Source organism: Tricharina praecox, assembly GCF_024521635.1.
Source record: "Tricharina praecox strain CBS 144465 chromosome Unknown BZA05scaffold_12, whole genome shotgun sequence".
In the NCBI taxonomy this organism is placed as follows: domain Eukaryota; kingdom Fungi; phylum Ascomycota; class Pezizomycetes; order Pezizales; family Pyronemataceae; genus Tricharina; species Tricharina praecox.
Window position 1 is genome coordinate 847,534 of NW_026250414.1, and position 16,703 is coordinate 864,236.

At 51.1% G+C, this 16,703-nt stretch overlaps 4 protein-coding genes across 4 annotated transcripts; all 4 read left to right on the plus strand.

Moving 5' to 3' along the window:
* The first annotated feature begins 73 nt into the window (after positions 1–73).
* Positions 74–6,565, plus strand: BZA05DRAFT_49224 (uncharacterized protein). The gene is made up of 16 exons (XM_051488354.1): positions 74–1,294; positions 1,357–1,566; positions 1,628–1,653; positions 1,706–1,922; positions 1,974–2,206; positions 2,265–2,479; positions 2,539–2,553; positions 2,613–3,355; positions 3,508–3,905; positions 3,963–4,208; positions 4,271–4,487; positions 4,548–5,254; positions 5,306–5,693; positions 5,747–5,823; positions 5,886–6,009; positions 6,098–6,565. The coding sequence occupies exons 1-16, from the start codon at positions 178–180 to the stop codon at positions 6,382–6,384; spliced, it is 5,220 nt and encodes a 1,739-aa protein (XP_051339506.1). The 5' UTR covers positions 74–177; the 3' UTR covers positions 6,385–6,565.
* Positions 6,483–8,366, plus strand: BZA05DRAFT_49281 (uncharacterized protein). The gene is made up of 4 exons (XM_051488355.1): positions 6,483–6,664; positions 6,714–6,821; positions 6,874–7,224; positions 7,285–8,366. Exons 2-4 carry the CDS (start codon positions 6,795–6,797, stop codon positions 8,266–8,268), a joined length of 1,362 nt encoding a protein of 453 aa, XP_051339507.1. The 5' UTR covers positions 6,483–6,664; positions 6,714–6,794; the 3' UTR covers positions 8,269–8,366.
* Positions 8,367–10,631: 2,265 nt separating this feature from the next.
* Positions 10,632–11,971, plus strand: BZA05DRAFT_398606 (uncharacterized protein). Its single transcript, XM_051483727.1, has 5 exons — positions 10,632–10,945; positions 11,004–11,146; positions 11,204–11,362; positions 11,426–11,497; positions 11,565–11,971. Exons 1-5 carry the CDS (start codon positions 10,889–10,891, stop codon positions 11,797–11,799), a joined length of 666 nt encoding a protein of 221 aa, XP_051339508.1. The 5' UTR covers positions 10,632–10,888; the 3' UTR covers positions 11,800–11,971.
* Positions 11,972–13,463: 1,492 nt separating this feature from the next.
* On the plus strand, positions 13,464–15,116 carry BZA05DRAFT_436393 (uncharacterized protein). Its single transcript, XM_051486408.1, has 5 exons — positions 13,464–14,114; positions 14,166–14,218; positions 14,262–14,674; positions 14,733–14,782; positions 14,872–15,116. Exons 1-5 carry the CDS (start codon positions 13,923–13,925, stop codon positions 14,920–14,922), a joined length of 759 nt encoding a protein of 252 aa, XP_051339509.1. The 5' UTR covers positions 13,464–13,922; the 3' UTR covers positions 14,923–15,116.
* Positions 15,117–16,703: the final 1,587 nt, after the last annotated feature.

Below are 16,703 nucleotides of genomic sequence, written 5' to 3' on the forward strand. Positions count from 1 at the left end.
TGCTGCGGCATACGATGGGAATGAACCGTCCCCACACCGATCTACAACCTTCCCCGCTCTTGATGTTTTCTTGCGGTGTCCCTCTGATTGATCGTCATAACCCCCAAAAACAAAGTCAAGTTCACGTCTTCGATATCTCTTGGACAAACAAACGAAAAATCTATTCATCCAACGGTTATGGATTGCTTCCACATCGTCCTCCAAAATGGCCTATCCAGTATTCGGTACAATCGTAGCCTCCATGCTAAAATCTCATCCCACGCTGCACGGATAGGCACTTTCCTGGCCGACGAGTCGGCCCGAACTGATTTCCTCACCGATTTCAACGATTATACAAGCCACCTGTTGGACTTCCTCGCGTTCAACGAGAAAATGCACGCCGAACTCGGCCGTCGTACGGGCTCGCAGAGCATATCACGTGAGGTGCTCGAGTTGGTCTGTTCTATGCTTTCGTACCCCGAGTTTGATCTTGCAGACGCGGATACGATGGACAAGTTGGTCGTTGAGGCCCTCAAACATGCCTTACCGTTGCAGCCCGCTGCACTTAAGGAGCTCGCCACCAAGTTGGCCGAGAAACCGGGGCTTCTGGAACGCGTTGCGTCGGCGCAAGAAGGAGCGGAAGCTATCCGCAGCCTCTTCTCGGTGCATTTTGTCAACTCCATGCCGTCGATATCCAATGCTTGGGCGCAGAAGTTGGTTGGCCTGTGTTCCGTCTGCACCGGAAGCCCCATCTGCCACGGAATCGCGACTGAGGTCGAGAAGTGGCGTGCGTTGACGGAAATCATCGCGGCGCTAGAAACTCATCAACGTGAGATACAGGAAGCCCCGCAGCCGCATTACGCTCGAGCTCCTACCGCCGCGGTGGTGATCCGGAGGCTTGATGCAGATGAAAAGAGGTCGTTTTCTGCGGCCAGGAGAAGATCTTCGGTCCTCGAGCCCGAAATCCCGCCGCTCCCGGAACGCGTGGCGATGATGCTGGATGGACTGCACCTGCAACAGCCAAGGTCCTCGCGCGCCATAGCGGTGCTCTTGGAGCAGGTGCGCGGCGTCGAGATGCCCGCCATCGTTCAGGCGCTTCTACCGACGTTTCCATGCCGTCCGTGTTATGATCTCTCCAAGGATCCGAAAGCATTGGTGGAGAAGGATAAGCGGATCATGAGAGCCCGTGCTGACAGTGGATTCTGCTTCGAAAACCCTACAAAAGAGGAGACATTGTTTGGGGAAATGATTGGGCTATGGAAGGTGCTGCTGTCTGCGGCAGCACTTAAAGATATTCAGAAGCAGATGCTCGGTGGTGTGTGATCCCCTTTCTATTCCTGGGGGGTATCATAGCAGAACTGATGAACTTTTGGATAGGTCACAAGGAGGTACTTGAAGCCCGACTGCGCATATTGGCTTCCGGAGAGTGGAAGACTGGAAAGCTTTCGAATCTCCCAGGGACCCCCGCTCAGCGGAAATACCTTGATCCACCACTTCTGGAGGCCGAGGTTGGAAGGCAGCTTCGAATACTTTGGCAGGTGGGTTCCGGGCCAACCGAGGACGGCGGATACAAGCAGCATATCAAGAGTTCGTAACCCCACTTTTTGCCTCCGGCCAGATGATAGAATAGCTAAGTGGTGTATCTTAGTTTGGAGGGTCGTTAAACCTGTGGATGTAAGATATTAAACCCTCAAGTCTTCAAACGGGGTAACTGACGAAATCTTAGGTTTCCAAAGCCATCGACCATGTGGTCATGGTGTGGAGAACGAGGATTCTACAGCCCGAAGATGACCCGATCTTGTCGAAGTTTCCTACGTTGGACGAAGCATCCGGCATTTACATACCCATAGAATTGCCTATTCTATACAACTCGCAGAGAAGGCCTTCAATCGATACCTACCCATCGATCTCGATTGATGACCGGAGAGGACTCGAAGACTACAGTCAGTCCATACTATCCGCTTGGGATGTTTTGATTCTGACATCCGTGGCAGACAAATTCTTCGAGTTCACAAAGCCGGTCATGGACAGTTTTCTGACAAACAGTGCGGACGCCGAATTTCCGTTTGATACATCTCCGGAGGAAATCGAGGTCATCAAGCACAGAGATTCCGGGACGCTCATCATGGGCCGAAGCGGAACAGGAAAAACGACCTGCCTAGTTCAGAAGCTGGTACGGAATTACACGGCTCGGAAGCTCATTATCGGGCAAGCCCCACCTCGGCAGGTGAGTCGAACGGTTTCTCTAAAGTGTCCATCATTGCTGATTCGGATACGACGCATAGATTCTCCTCACCCGCTCAAAGCTTCTCGTCGAGAAGCTTAAGATATACACGAAGCGGCTGGTCGAATCACAGCTCTCCAAGGCGATCACAACGCAGGCCCAATCCGACGATTTTACCTTGGACGAGGAGAGTGTGATGTTTTCCAAGACGATTGGTAGTCTTGGGGATGATGATTTCCCTTTGGTGTGCACATTCGATCAGCTATTGAGATTGCTGTAAGCTATCTAGTCTTTTCTCCTGTCGGCAATGAACTCGGGCTAATACTTTCCTCCAGTGAGAATACAGTAGAGTTCGTGCACTCTGCTCCTTTCCGGGAGATGCCCTTGCTTACTTTCGTCCTTTGCGCAGATTCTCCAATCGTCAGAAGTTTCGCGAAGACAAAGCTAAACCGGAGATTTCCGATGTGGCCGGACACTATGTGCGGAGATCGCAAGTCGTTGACTTTAAACTTTTCAAGTCCGAGTACTGGGGACAGTTCCCGTCCAGCTTTTCTCGGCACTATGAGCCTGGGCTGGTTTTCGCCGAGATCTTGGGAGTGATCAAAGGATCGATATCCAATGACGGCGAGCTCGGATGTCTTTCACGTCACGAATACCTTGCCCTCAGCCGCAAGAAGGCACCTACATTCTCGCCCGAGGAACGAGAAGATGTCTATGACATCTACCTGCGATACGAAAGCAAGAAAGCCCGACACGGGGATCGGGACGGGATAGACCGGGTGGCCTCGCTGCTCAAGTTCCTACAGACGGCGGAACCGGATTTCAAGCGGACGATGGAAACCTTCTTCGAGGAGATCTATGTTGACGAGGTGCAGGATCAGCGATGCATAGACATCACCTTACTCCTCAAGCTCGCTAAGAACCCGACTGGAGTCCACTTCGCGGGTGACTCGGCGCAATGCATCTCGAGGGACTCGACGTTCCGCTTCAGCGATGTCAAGGCTATGTTTTACAATCAGTTCAAGCCGCTGGCTGAGGCGACAAACAATGACAGTCTCGTCCATCCAAAGTTGTTCCGGCTCAATAAGAACTTCAGATCTCACCAGGGAATCATTTCCCTCGCTTCGTTCGTTATGGAGCTGTTGTACAAAGGTGCGTCACAGTAGTCAGGGGCTTTTGCTTCTTCACTGTTTCTCTGTGTTTCATTGGATTGAGGTTTTTTTTTTCTTTTTTCAATCGCATGGTTTTTGTGGCGCGCGACTACCACGAGTGACATAATGTGATGCCAATGCTGATATCTTTAGGTTTCCCCCAAACGGTCGACAGAATGGAAGAAGAAAGGGGCCAATACGATGGTTCCATACCCACCATGTTCGTTGGCTTGGGTTCGGAAGTGCTTGCGCAGCGACTTGTCGGCCTGGCCGGTGTGTTTGAGAAAGTGTCGGATTTCGGAGCAGAACAGGTTATCCTCGTTCGAGACGACAGCATAAAGAAAGTAGTCGAGCGCACGCTCGGCGAAGACACAGCGCTGGTGCTCAGCATTCTTGACAGCAAGGGTATGGAGTTTGACGACGTGTTCCTGCTCGACTTTTTCTCTTCCAGCCCTACTCAGGCCGGATTGAGAACCTTGAAGGATATTCTGGTTCCCGGCAGTAACCGGGCGGAGAACGAGAGGAACGCACTGCTTTGCTCCGAGCTCAAGGTATGGACCCGGTTGTGACTTACTATAGAGTCAATACTGATCTGTGACCTTTCTCAGCATCTTTACGTTGCAATCACAAGACCTCGGATTCAGCTATGGATCCTCGAAAGCTCCCCCGAAGCCGCGGAGCCTATCGTCAAGTTATTAGCGAGGGACGGCGCGAAGCCACTCGTGGATGTTGTGCGGAGAAATGATCCAGACGTGAAGGAAAAGCTGAAGATGATGAAGCCTGCGGTTTCGAGTGATCCCAAAAAGTTTTCCGAGAAAGGTTACCAGTTTCTGCAAAGAGGATTATACAAAGAGGTATGAAAGTAGATAGAATTCCAACATATTTGCTGAGTCCTTAATTAATGCCGGTACGGTAGGCAAGCTTTTGCTTCCGCAGGGCAAAGGACGAGCGGGGACAAACCATCTCCAGAGCACATCTGAAGATGGAGGAGGGACGAATTCATCGAGGAGAGGGCGCTACCAACAAGTTCCTTGAGCTCTTTAGGGAGGCTGTAAAGCTTTTCCGAGAGGCTTCACAGTTAGGAAATGCCGCTTTTTGTCTTGAAGATATGAGCTACATCGAGGAAGCAGGAGGTGGGGTTCTACCGCTTACTAGCTCCTCCGTGGTCTGAAAAAAACTAATCGGTGTTGCAGACGTTTGGGTTGAAATTGGACGCCACGACAAGGCGGCTTCACTGTACAAGAAATGCCGAGCATGGCGTAAAGCGTTTCAGTGCTACGATACGCTCGGATCCTATGCCGAAGCGGCGGCAGCGCTCCGTCAGGGAGAGCTATTCAACACACTCATTCGGTATCTCCGAGCCAATCGAGAACACCTGGAGCCATCGCAGGTGGCTGCGTACAGCAAGCTTTGCACTATTCTCTTGGCCCAAGGTCGGATAAAAGAGGACCACCAGGAATTCGTTATCGACTCCCTCGGGTCCGATCGAGAAAAGGAGGAATTCTTACGCAAGTTTCGCCTCGGGAAACAACTGGTCAAAGTCCTAGTCAAGACCCAGAATTACGGAGAGGCATTCCGCGAGCACATATCAGACGGCAGAATTGCAGATGCGTTGGAACTGGGGTTGAAGCATTTCCACAACTATTCAAGTATTGAATTGAAGGATCTTATGCAGCCTTTACGCTTCACAGAATTCGAACGGTTTCTTAATTTATTGCACCGAGAACCCGGCGAGGAGGCACAATCTCGGCCGTACGATATGTTGCCGGAACTTCCCTGGTCTATTACTAATGCACTATCGGAATGGGCTTCCTTACGTGAGAAACTTCGTATTAGCACCTTGTGGGGCGTCTTCTCCAGCCTGGACGACGGCCTTCAAAAGGATATACTTGCCATCTTAGTTGGTCATCCTTCATCTCATCATGTTCATCTACTGACGCGATATTGCCAGATGGTTGTTAACTGGCGCGAGTTGGACTTGTTGCGAGGCTGTGAAGATCTCGCTCTTACTGACCTGCGCGGGGTTGTCCAAGCCTTAATTACGACGGTCAATATCTGGGGATCAAATCGAGGCGAGAATCACGAACTTCCGCTGTCCACCGCGATTGTCATGGGTGCTTTCCCCATTCCGGATAAGCAGGAGACATGGCTCTTGCAGTATTCCCCCCTTCAAAAAGGCACGCCGGGTCCGTCACTCCACAAGTCGGAGGATCTTTCAAACAGAATCCAGAATGAAATTCTGCTGCGGATGTTGGAACTCTTCCGACGTCTGGAACAAGTTGCGAGGAATATATGGGAGCCGTTCTCCAAGGATCTCTGCACCAAGCACATATCGAGAGGTTTGTTCTTCTACAGTCGGTCGCAGAATCTTCAAAGCTCACACTTGGCTTAGGAAATTGCGAAAGCGGGGCCCTTTGCTATAAAAGACATGTTCCGCCGAGCAGTGTGGAATGCAAGTCCAGAATCGAGGTATGAATCGCGGTCTCGATGGAAATTAACAGATGCGCTGAGCTAATGCGATTCTTTAAAAGGGTCTGCAAATGATGTCTTCCTTGGTTTGCAGCTTCCGTATGGTATATTTCCGGACCAAAAAATACAGGATGACTGGCAACGAAGAAGTCCTAACACTTTTCAGCAAGAACCATCTTCCAACCAGTCAGTTAATACTTTTTTTTTTTTTTTTTTTTCTTTTTGGGGGGGGGGGGGGGGGGGGGGGGTTCTGAGAAACTCTGACGAGTCTTAGAGCGCTATTGGCTGGAGTCTCTATTGCAGGAGACAATATTTAGATCAGCCATTCAACACGATTGCGACGCGACAAAAAACGCAATGTCCAACATCGCATCAGGGGGAAGAGAATATACGGCAATATTTGTTGGCGTCGAGGAATTGCTGTTTCATCGTTTGCGGAAGGATAGGGAGTGGTACCTGAGGAATGACCTATCCTCAATTTTGGAGCAACGACAACTCTGCGAAAGTCTCGGTATGTGGTCCCTTCTCGACGATGCCCCGCTCGCAGAGAATGTATCATAAGAACATATGTTACGCAACGATGAGATTAGGCAACATGTCACATGTGCAGTCTATTGAAAATATGTTACTTTAATGGACGGGGTTGAGCTAACCGAGATAATTGATATTAGGCGAGAGAGTCGCAAAGCGATTTGAGACATACACAAAGCTGATACGCTATAGGTCGGATGTGCGTGTCAAATTGGATCCGCAACAGATAAATCAGAATGCAGTGTACGACGCATACCAAAGCCTCAAGGATGCAATCTTTAATGCCAAGCGCAACGAGGCCCATGGCGCTGTAAGTCACAAATATAGCATTCTTCATGCACATCGCTGATTCTGAATAGAAACTCAACTTGAGCTTGGGCCTGGGAAAACTCGAAACCCTCTCTGTGAATGACTTTACCTGCTTCCACTCTATCATTGGAATGTTTGAGCGGCTAGCAGCTTTTCTAGTAGGCCCAGCACTCGAAAACTGACTATAACCGACATGGCTGATTGAAGCAGATGCTATGGACCTGCCAGTCTGCATGCGTTCTCCCGGCTTCATGGATCAAGATTCACCTGCCCGTCCTCATAACCCATCCGCATCAGCTCACGCGGGGACAACCAGGACGGGGAATCTATGGAGAATGCCTGGTTGAATTGCTCATATCTCTCATCAAATTGATAGAGCGCCTACAACTAGAGGATTCGTTCTACTTCTCGTACGGCACCCGAAGATATATCAAGGCCGAAGCGTTTGGGCAAGGAATCCAAGAACGAAATCGGAACCTTCTTGCTATTGCAGTCTTCCATCTTGCGACTATGGAGGCTCCACCCCCACACTCGGCCGATGTCATCAGGGGAGTGCAGAAGGTATGGCGGATCTCCGCAACTACTATCATGCTAGGTTAGTGGAGTTGACGAGATCAATAGCTTTTCTGGAATCGCAATCTCTTCGCCGCCGACTTTCAAAATCGTCCACCGATCTCCATGCTTGAACCACTGCATTCGTCGTTCGCGCGATATGGAGGCAAAGACAGTTTAGTCATCGTCACAATCAAAGAGAAAGTTCCGCCCGCCGCTTTCAACCCCCTGATCATTCGCAAAGTTCCTACGTCCACTCTCGCCTCGCTGATCGAGTCTAGGAAGTCGCAGCCGGTAACTTCGGGACGCCAGGCCGGAGATTCCGACGAGAAATGGGAGGATGCAGCGGTTAGGAAAGCAGTGAGGAAGCTGCAGGCGTTTTGGCGCAGACGTCGCCCGTTCCTGCATTCGTACCGAGCGTCGCTCGAGCGCCCACGCGGCGAGGAATCCGCTTTTGTCTTCGAGAATATCATCAAGCCCAGCCTCAGAGCCATCCGCGATGCGCAACTGCAGGAGCTCAAACTCGCACGCACGAGAGAGCTGCATGAGCACTCGTCCGAGGATGAGGATGAGGATGAGGATGAGGATGAGGATGAGGATGAGGATGAGGATGAGGATGAGGAGGAGCAAGGCAAAGCCGATATGGAAGAACCCTCCCTGCCAGTGTCTCGCTTCGTACCGAGAATGCTTTGCAAGACCTTGATCCTCGATACCGTTGGCATCGACTTCTACGTCGCAGTTGGGACGCTCCGCGGTGAAGCCGAAGCCGCGAATGCGCTCTCCCTAGGCGTCCTTACAAACAACAGGATGCAGACATCCGCCGTCGAGGAGCTGATCGAAAGCGACGACATGGCGGAGTTGAACAGAATCGTTAAGATAGTTTCCGGCGAGATGCTGGGAGTGGAGAAGGTTGGGAAGATGTATGCCGACCCGCAGCGGCATTGGCGGGACCTGAGACGGGCGTTTGCCAAGGAGATGGAGGAACTCGAGAAAATGCGGGTCAGATTGATGGGGATCGTGCAAACGCTTGAGAGGATGTTGGCTGGGTTGTGATGCCACGAGTGGGGGTTTTCATGTCGGTGGTTCTGGGTATTCTATGGGGGTTGATTTTGTACTCAGTTCTGGGTGCTTCCGTCGGTTATTTTGGGTATTCTGTGGGGTTTTATATTTCATTTAGTTTTGGGTGCGCCACTCACGCCCTACGGAAGCTAGGTAGAGTGGTTTCAAATGGAGCCGTCCATGAAGTGATCATGTGACATCACTCGCCCACCACCATTCGACGCAAGAGCACTGCGATGTTATTATTGGTGGAAGTGGAATGAACAGTCTTCTGTCCTTGTCGTACAGGCCTGGCAGGCCATGTGCCAAATCAAACTTTCCCCGTCGATACATACGGCGGTGACGCGTGAACCGGATGTGAACATGAATGAGCGAAGGTATAATATGCCCGCGCTGGAGCTAAAAAGGAACCATACGCCCTCGTCGGTATTATATACCTTCGTCGGTACGCATTACCCTCACCAGCCACAGCAAAATTTCTGCATTTTATTCGTCGATGCAACGAAGACAATGCAACATGACAGAAAGTGGGGTAGAAAAGAGAGAACCCCGAGATATTGTAATACTATCATCGAAATATTTTTACTGAGGATTTGCTTGCATTGAATACCTGTCTAATGGCTAATTTGTCTCCAGTCGCGCGTTGTGACAAGCGCAGAGCAGATGAGTGGAATTTGCGCTTGAGTCATAAAAGTTACTGACTCGCTATGCGCACACCTAGTGACTTGTTATCGAGATGGATTGACTCGTCACTAAAATAAGTTGACCTTCCACTAAATTAAATTGACTCGTCACTGAAATACCAACCAAAATTTTACTTCTCAACCGATGGAACGCATAACCCACGAAAAAATCGTTATAAAAGTTGGGAAATCGGCACCATAGCGAGCTTCAGTGCTTCAATAAAATAGAAAAGCATTCTCTTTCTCTCTGTCGAACTCTTGTTGCCCAGCCGACTGCTTCAAAAAACTTGGTTTTGTACGCATAATTAATGTGGCGGTGCCGTGGGCATCGCTTACCGACGAGGGTATATAATACCGTATTATCTTACATGAGAGGTATGAGGGACAGCGAGCAGAGGCAGGACCAAGACCATCTCTCGAATGAATTGTTTGATTCAACGACGCATCCATCCGAGCCTGTTGCATCAGGACGGAATGTTGTGGGGGAGCCGGGCCGACGGAGTCTAGACAGCCTCAGCCGTTCGAGTACATAACCTTTCTCGGTTGGGTCGACGGCGATGGCGAAGCCCGGTTCCTGATCGGCGGCACGGGTGATCACCACCAATGATCCTACGGTACGTCGGCAAGTACTATTTTGGTCTGTACTTACTAGAAGTCCGTTCAACGTCGACGGGCCGACCTTGGCGCGGTACATACAATCCCCACTCGGGAGACACCCTGCTTGCTGTTTTAGCCTTCAGGATAAATGCATTTATTTCCCCTTGCCTTGGAATCGGTAGGTAGGAAAGCAAACCAACAAATCCATGTTACTCAAAAAGCGCAGAGTGACTCGATGCGCGTATAGGGTATGGGACCGGGGTAAAGAACCGCGCTGAGTGGGCGCTGAGTGAGTGCGATCATGTACGACAGTGAGATAGACGGCGAGCGACGTCTGCGGTCAAGTATCCAGTTAACTCCATATCCCGCCTGGGGATTGCGCTCCGTACATATGTTCTGAGTGGGAGGAATAATAGACAGGACAGCACCTGTAGCACAGCCAGGCAGCCTGGCTTGATCCTACCTAGGCAGCACAGCGAGCTTTAACCAATCATGCGGCGAGGTTCTCATTCGAGATCCGACAGCTGTGCGTCGCGGACGATGTCGGCATGGCGCAAAAAATGCGTGCCATTCGCCGAGTGATCGGTAGCGGGCAAAAACCGAATAGAAGAAGAACCCCCCTACCGAACACTCTTATCATACAACTAGCAGCTAGAGGGGCAATGAGGTTTTGCGTCCGTAGTTTTTCTGTGTACATATGTACCCGCTAGAAGCTGGAACGAATAGAGAACGGTCTAGGTAGTATTTCCGCCGTCGCCTCGAGGCTCGAGATCCAACTGGTAGAAATTGTGATCGTGTGAATACTAGTAGGTGCATACTACCCTGATGAGTTCGCACATACTATTTACGAGGACCTGACATTTCTACTGAGCACGAACTGAGATGCTGGACGGATTACAACCAATAAGACCCCAGTTGTGCACAGTCGTCCATGTCCTGAGATGCTCATTTGTACTGGATATCCGGATGCAAGAAACGCCAAGGCCACCTCACCTGTATCCATTGATCGGGGAAAGGTGCGGCATGCTATTATGTAAGCCTCGTGAACCTGAAAACTATGCAGGTCGAGTGGAGCTGGTGAATTATGAATTCGGCTGATCCGTCCGGTATGCTACATATGACCCGCATCATAAACAGAACGCGCACTGGCGCAAGAATAAGGAAATAAAAGGTCTAACGTGTGTATATAATCCCACGGTCGATATCTAGTAGAGCACTCGTCTGTTACCGAGCCTTCCCACTCACAATTCCGCTTATAAAACCCCGTCGCCTGCTGCTCTTATATTGACTATCGCCGATCAAGAAAAACTTAATAAGGACACGGCGGACGTCCGATGGACGGCAACACGATAATCGCCGAAATGAACCACGAACATATTGCACATGGAGGGGTAAGATGATCGAAACAAGCTCCGCTCTGCCTCCACCTTATACTAACCTAGCCCATAGTATGGTGAGAATGGTTCTGCTTGGGTCCCATTGAATAGAGCGCCTGGCACCTCGATGGGGTCCGTGGCTTTCGGGGTGGTTCACTATCCAGAATGCCAGCACAGGGCCGTGGACTCACGTGAGTTGGGCATGCTTCGTTATCGGTGTGTATCTATATCGTATCGATCCGGCAATTTCGGTAGGAAAACTGACAGCCTTAGGTGTCCCGGCGAGGGTCATCGACAGCACTATACTCGGTATAACGATGAGCTGGGGCCGCCGTCCGGTGCCGGATACCAGAGCAATCACGGACCCTTTCCCGGAGCGGCGGTGGACGTCTCCTACTACGGTGGACAATATCCAGTTAGGCATGATACCAGGTGAGTTACTAGCCCGTGAAGATTGGACAGCTCAGGATGGAAGCTTACTCGTTTGCCGTGCAGATATCAGCTTGCCCCTGATGAGCATAACGCCAACGTCGTCGCCGTCGAATACTCTGCCCCCGCAGAAGCAAGGTAAGTTTTGCACCCATGATTCGGAATGGCTCTTGTTGTATGTACGTTGACCCTGACTGCGCCCCAGGAGCCCGCAGAACACTGGCCGACGGGATGTTCCCCGCTGCCCTTACTGCCACGAGCCGGTCGTACAACTTAGGCGGCACATCATGACAGTGCATCCTCAAACGCTGCCGACAGAGCCTCAGAAGTACTTCTGCGGGGTGAAAGGTTGCCCCAGGACTAAAAGTTTCAATCGAAAGGATAATCGCGACCAACATTTGAGAACAGTCCATAAGATAGAACCTTTGGTTCGCGAGTAGGGAGGTTGTTCAACGATGAGTCCGTGGACCGGAGGAGGAGGAGGAGGAGGAGGACGAGGATGCGATCTTCTGGTCGGGGGAGGATTTGTTGTCCCGGAGTGTAGTCCTTACAGGAAAACATTGGCCGTTTCCATTGAAGTTTCGATCGAGTGATTGTGAGCTAAGAGGATTGGGACCCCGGGAGTAGATGACAGTGACCAACACTCATTATAAGAATGAGAAGTTGCGGCTCAGCCTGCTGCTCATGTCCCGGAGTTTGCGTCGGAGTGCGGAGAAGTTGCCAGCAGCACATCAAGCTCACTGTGCCTTTACTACTCCAAAAGCACAATTAATCTTAGAAGCACATCCACCGAGGCCAATTCAAAAATTCATCAAATCAGCGAGGGACACATGGGTGATTATCCCTCTGAGATCGTGGCTGTTGCGGTCAGTCTTACCAAGTTTACTCCAGCTAGGACAGCTTGCGTGAAGACTGTTACAAACCGTGTCGGGCGACTCGTGCCCAGCGCACCACATTATTGCACAATATTTATCTCGCATGCGTAGTAGCATGCGTAGTATTGATCTCCGGAGGTTGCATTATGTCAAACGATCAGGGGCTCCTCTCATGTGAGTTTTCAGAGATTTTGAAGACAATGAACCGCTGGATCTTCGCGGGAGACCACAGACCTGTGGTTGCCCTCCTAGCAGCTCGGGGCCTACCCCTAGACCTACGGCGTTTGTTTTCTAAATCGGCTTAGACGACCATCCATCAATAAGGAGATTACAACGTCAACTTTTCAGATGAACGAGGTGGCGGCCGCCCGCTGGCAAGGAGGTTTGCGGTTTGTTGTTATGGGCAGCAGATCTGTTCGGTGGCAGTGGGTTTCATCATAAATCCACCGGATTAGATCATTCGTCTACTGATTAGCTTTAGGCAACGAGTATACCTCCTGAGGAGCCCTCATGGCGGCCCATTTTTTACTCAGTGCTTGCCGTCGTTTCCTTACCGCAGTCCAGGTTGACCCCATTCCGCCCCGTCATAGGAATTTGTCCTCCCCGTCCTACAGTGCCTTGATTTCATTCAGGTCTGGCGTTCCCTGCGCTCTCAACCTTCGGTCGTGTGGGCTCGCGGACCTGACCAGGCTGTGAAAGGGAGATAAGAGACGAATCGAAATAAGGTAACGCTCAAAAATCGCATTGTGTAGTCCAAAGATTATGCACGGGTACCTCCCGGCAATGCCTGTTGCTGGCTTCATATGTATGATGGAAACTGTGGATGGGGTCAGTATTTCTCGAGTCATCGACACCATTAGGTTTGATTCGATCCGGCGTCGCTCATGACTCCTCAGGGTTGCATATTATTCCTGGTCTTCAGGTCCGTGTGCAGCACTGCCTACAAGGCTGCAATCCCCCAAGATTTTTGGGCGGGGTTTATTGTTGGCCGAGTCTGTGCCGTGTTCTGCATCCGGCGCAGTTGCGGGGAGAAGGTCATGGGCGGCGATAACTGGTGAGTTTTTCTTCCTCGAGCCTCGAGGGAAATTTCGGTCCAATCACTCGGGACGTCGAGGCTCGGGCCCAAAAAGAAAAATCTTTTCCAGTATAGCCATTTGATACTAGAAATGTGCTTTTCGATAACTTCATGCCCCCACTCCATGCCGCTCCGAGTTTCCTTGCTTCGTTATCTTTTGTCCATTCCCTCCGCACGATCATCTAGAATGATGAGAATTGTACAAGAAGACAGCTTTCATCGCCCTGTCTTCACCTCTGGACTGCTCGCTCATCTGTTCTTCTTCCCTTGGTATCCCTCTACGGATAATATCCCCAGTCTAGGTATCCGATACTAGTGAACCCAAAGCAGTTCAATGAACATTGCGAGCCATCATTGATGAGATCGCCGCGGACCTACCACGAGGAAAAAAAAGGATCGTATACTCGAATTGAAGTGTGATACAGGTTCGAATGAATGCGTCGAGGATCAGTGACGACGGGCATTCTCCGACATCACTCGCGTTTTAAACTTCACTGGTATACATCGGTCCACCGCCCGACGACAGCGAGGCCCTCAAGGAATCATCCAATTACTTGCCAAACGCGAACCCACGCCCGTAAGAGAATGGAGAAAGCAGAAAGACCACAAACGGATGAAGAGCTGGGGCCACTCATTGGTATTTCTGTCCTGTACACCCAGTGTCGAGCATTCTCATCCCGACAGTACCAGCCGATCTGTCAATTTGGCTATCGGTGGATGCCCTTGCAATACAAGAGCCATGGACGCCCCGCAAGAGTTTAATCTGAAGCTCAAGCTCAGCGTTCCAACTTCCTTCACGGAAAAAGTCCCTTTCAAGTTTCAACCCCGTTGGCACCCAGCGTAAACGTTAAACAAGCTCAAGCTCAAGCTCAAGCTCAAGCTCAAGCTCAAGCTCCTCAAGAAAATCTGGTTTCCTCCTATTCGCTAGGTTTAGAGCACTAATGTACTGCAGTTCTTATAAAGTCCACCGTTGGTCCGAGCAGTCTTGTGGAAACTTCATCCAAACACACGACCTGGCAGCATCCGATACCGATGTTAAGCATTATCCCATAACGATCATTGGAATGTGCCTCATCAAAATCCCCCGCCCGGTCGCCAGGCGCGGTAGTAGTAGCATTGGCGGACCCCCGCCGGACCCTGAGCGGTGGAACGCCGAACTACCGCCGGAGAACACCCCCAACACCCCCAACACCCACGAAACCGAACGGGGCATCCCAGACATATCGTCGCCGGAGTACATTCCCACGACCTCCAGGATTGTGATGCGGCGTGACGAAATATCCGAGCCGCCCGTGCCGCGGCGCGCCACGGCCGGCACCCAGCGCAGCGGTGTGGCTGCCCAGCCAGGAGTTTCTATCTGCAATAGTAGGCAACCAACAACCGAGAAAAGCGGCTGAGCTGGAGAACTAATACTCCGAAACAGTGGGCTGTTGCTGGTGGGTTTTCATGTGTGCACTCGGGATAAGATTCACTGTGAGTACTTCCCCAGGCTGCCATACAGCAAGGCCTCAAGCTCTCCAGAAGGCAGGCGAAATTTGCTGATCACGAGTGCCTTGCGACAGATTGGCCTCGTCTGTATCGTGATTAGCAGGAATGGGCAAATTACGCTGTAGAGATTCCTACATTCCGCAACGGAATACCATTTATCCGCAGGGCAACTCCATCTAACAGAATATGGAATGCGTAACCCATTCTGCGCGTACATGAACGTGTATTCGGCAGGATCGAGGGTTTACAAGGCGGGTTCTAATTCCCCAGTAGGGTGTATCTTACAGCTACATAGAAGATTCGCAAGCCGATTTTATGCGTATAGAAAAAGTGTTTCGCGAAATAATGATGTTCAGGTTTTTATGTGATGAGCGGATGACTCGATAGAATTGCTCGAGAGGATGACAGGTTAATTCACCACATTGATGAAGACGCGGACGAGTCGACAAGGCAAATCGCCGAGGCGGACAGGAGTCAGGCTCGGCTGTATCGGTACTATCGACCGCGAAAGTGAAGGCGATGTGCTGTGTCTTGCAAATGGTGTGTTGTGGGAGGGCCGAGGGGATACCGCTCTCGTCGACGCTGTGCGGATGGAACTACATGGAGGGAGACGACAGAAGGCTGAGGCGGCAGTAGGCTGATGAAACCTTGATGGCTATTTCACGGCAGTATTAATATCGGATGAAACCACGCACTCATTCAAATGACGATCAGGATATAGAGGAGGATAGCCTCAGCCCTCTCAACGATCGAAGTTCTCATTCGCTAACTCGCCTATGAAAAATCATCGTTGCCACTTCACCTTGGCAGCCGGAAAGTGTGTAGGACCGCCGAGCTACTAGCCTGAGTCGTGCGGGATGACCGGGGGAGGCCTCGGTTGGCAGCGCACAGGGGTTTCTATTCCGCTTAATCGGAGGTTACATACCAGCTGTGGACGCTAAATATATCGGCTATTAGTCGCGCCAGTCGCGCCAGTCGCGCAACCTCGACGGTGGTAGGCGAACTGCTATGTACCAGGTTAAAAGACTCCCAAAAGCGGGCAGACAATATGCGAGGTACGAGTAGAATAGAATTCTTTCTTCCGGCCCCAGAGATTATGCTAATGTTTTTGCTAATATTAAGGTAACAGGTGAGGTCTAGTGCCTTGCGGATCTCCATCCATGTACAAGTCTGGGCTCGCTTTCTCTCGGTGGTGCTTCGCTTCAGGTAGCTAGACGGGGTCTGACTGCACCGGTGAGATGGGAGTGTGGGGAGGAACAGCCAGAATGACCCTGATTCCTCAACCCAGTGCATTCATCCTCCTCCCCCTCCTCCTCCTCCTGTCGCCTTCTTTCCGTTTGCTTCTCTTCCCGTTCCCTCAACCACCACTCCGACGCTCACTGGCTGCGACTTCCTTAGCGGCCTCCGGGGTTCGCATTCCCTCAGCAGCGGTGGCGAGAAAGCCCAGGATGGCCTGGCGATAAATTGTAGAATGGCCTGGCGAAGACCAAAGGAGGGTGTGATGGCGAAGGAGTGGTCCTCACCCACTTGGAGTGACAGCATATGGAGCAGCAACTAAACGTGGTGACACCAGCCTTATCCCTCATGTGTCTACCGCTTGATCGCCAAAGCTTCTTAATGCCTCAGTAACTTCCCAGGCTGGGACCAAAAAAACGGGTTTCAAAAAATATGCAGTCGGACGGCTTGGGTGGACAGAGACCTTTGTAAGAGCTATCTTCGGAAAACGCTCGCTTCCAACATCGCCATCGTCGCCCTTCGCCTTTTGCTTGTGACGGTCAAACGCACGTTTAACAGCAGCAATAAGACACTCCATCGGACCGCTATCCGCTGGAGATAGAGTTTGAATAGCTTAGTTGCCATGGCGGAAATGGAAGAGTGCCATTGTATGAACGAAGCGGCCTGCTCC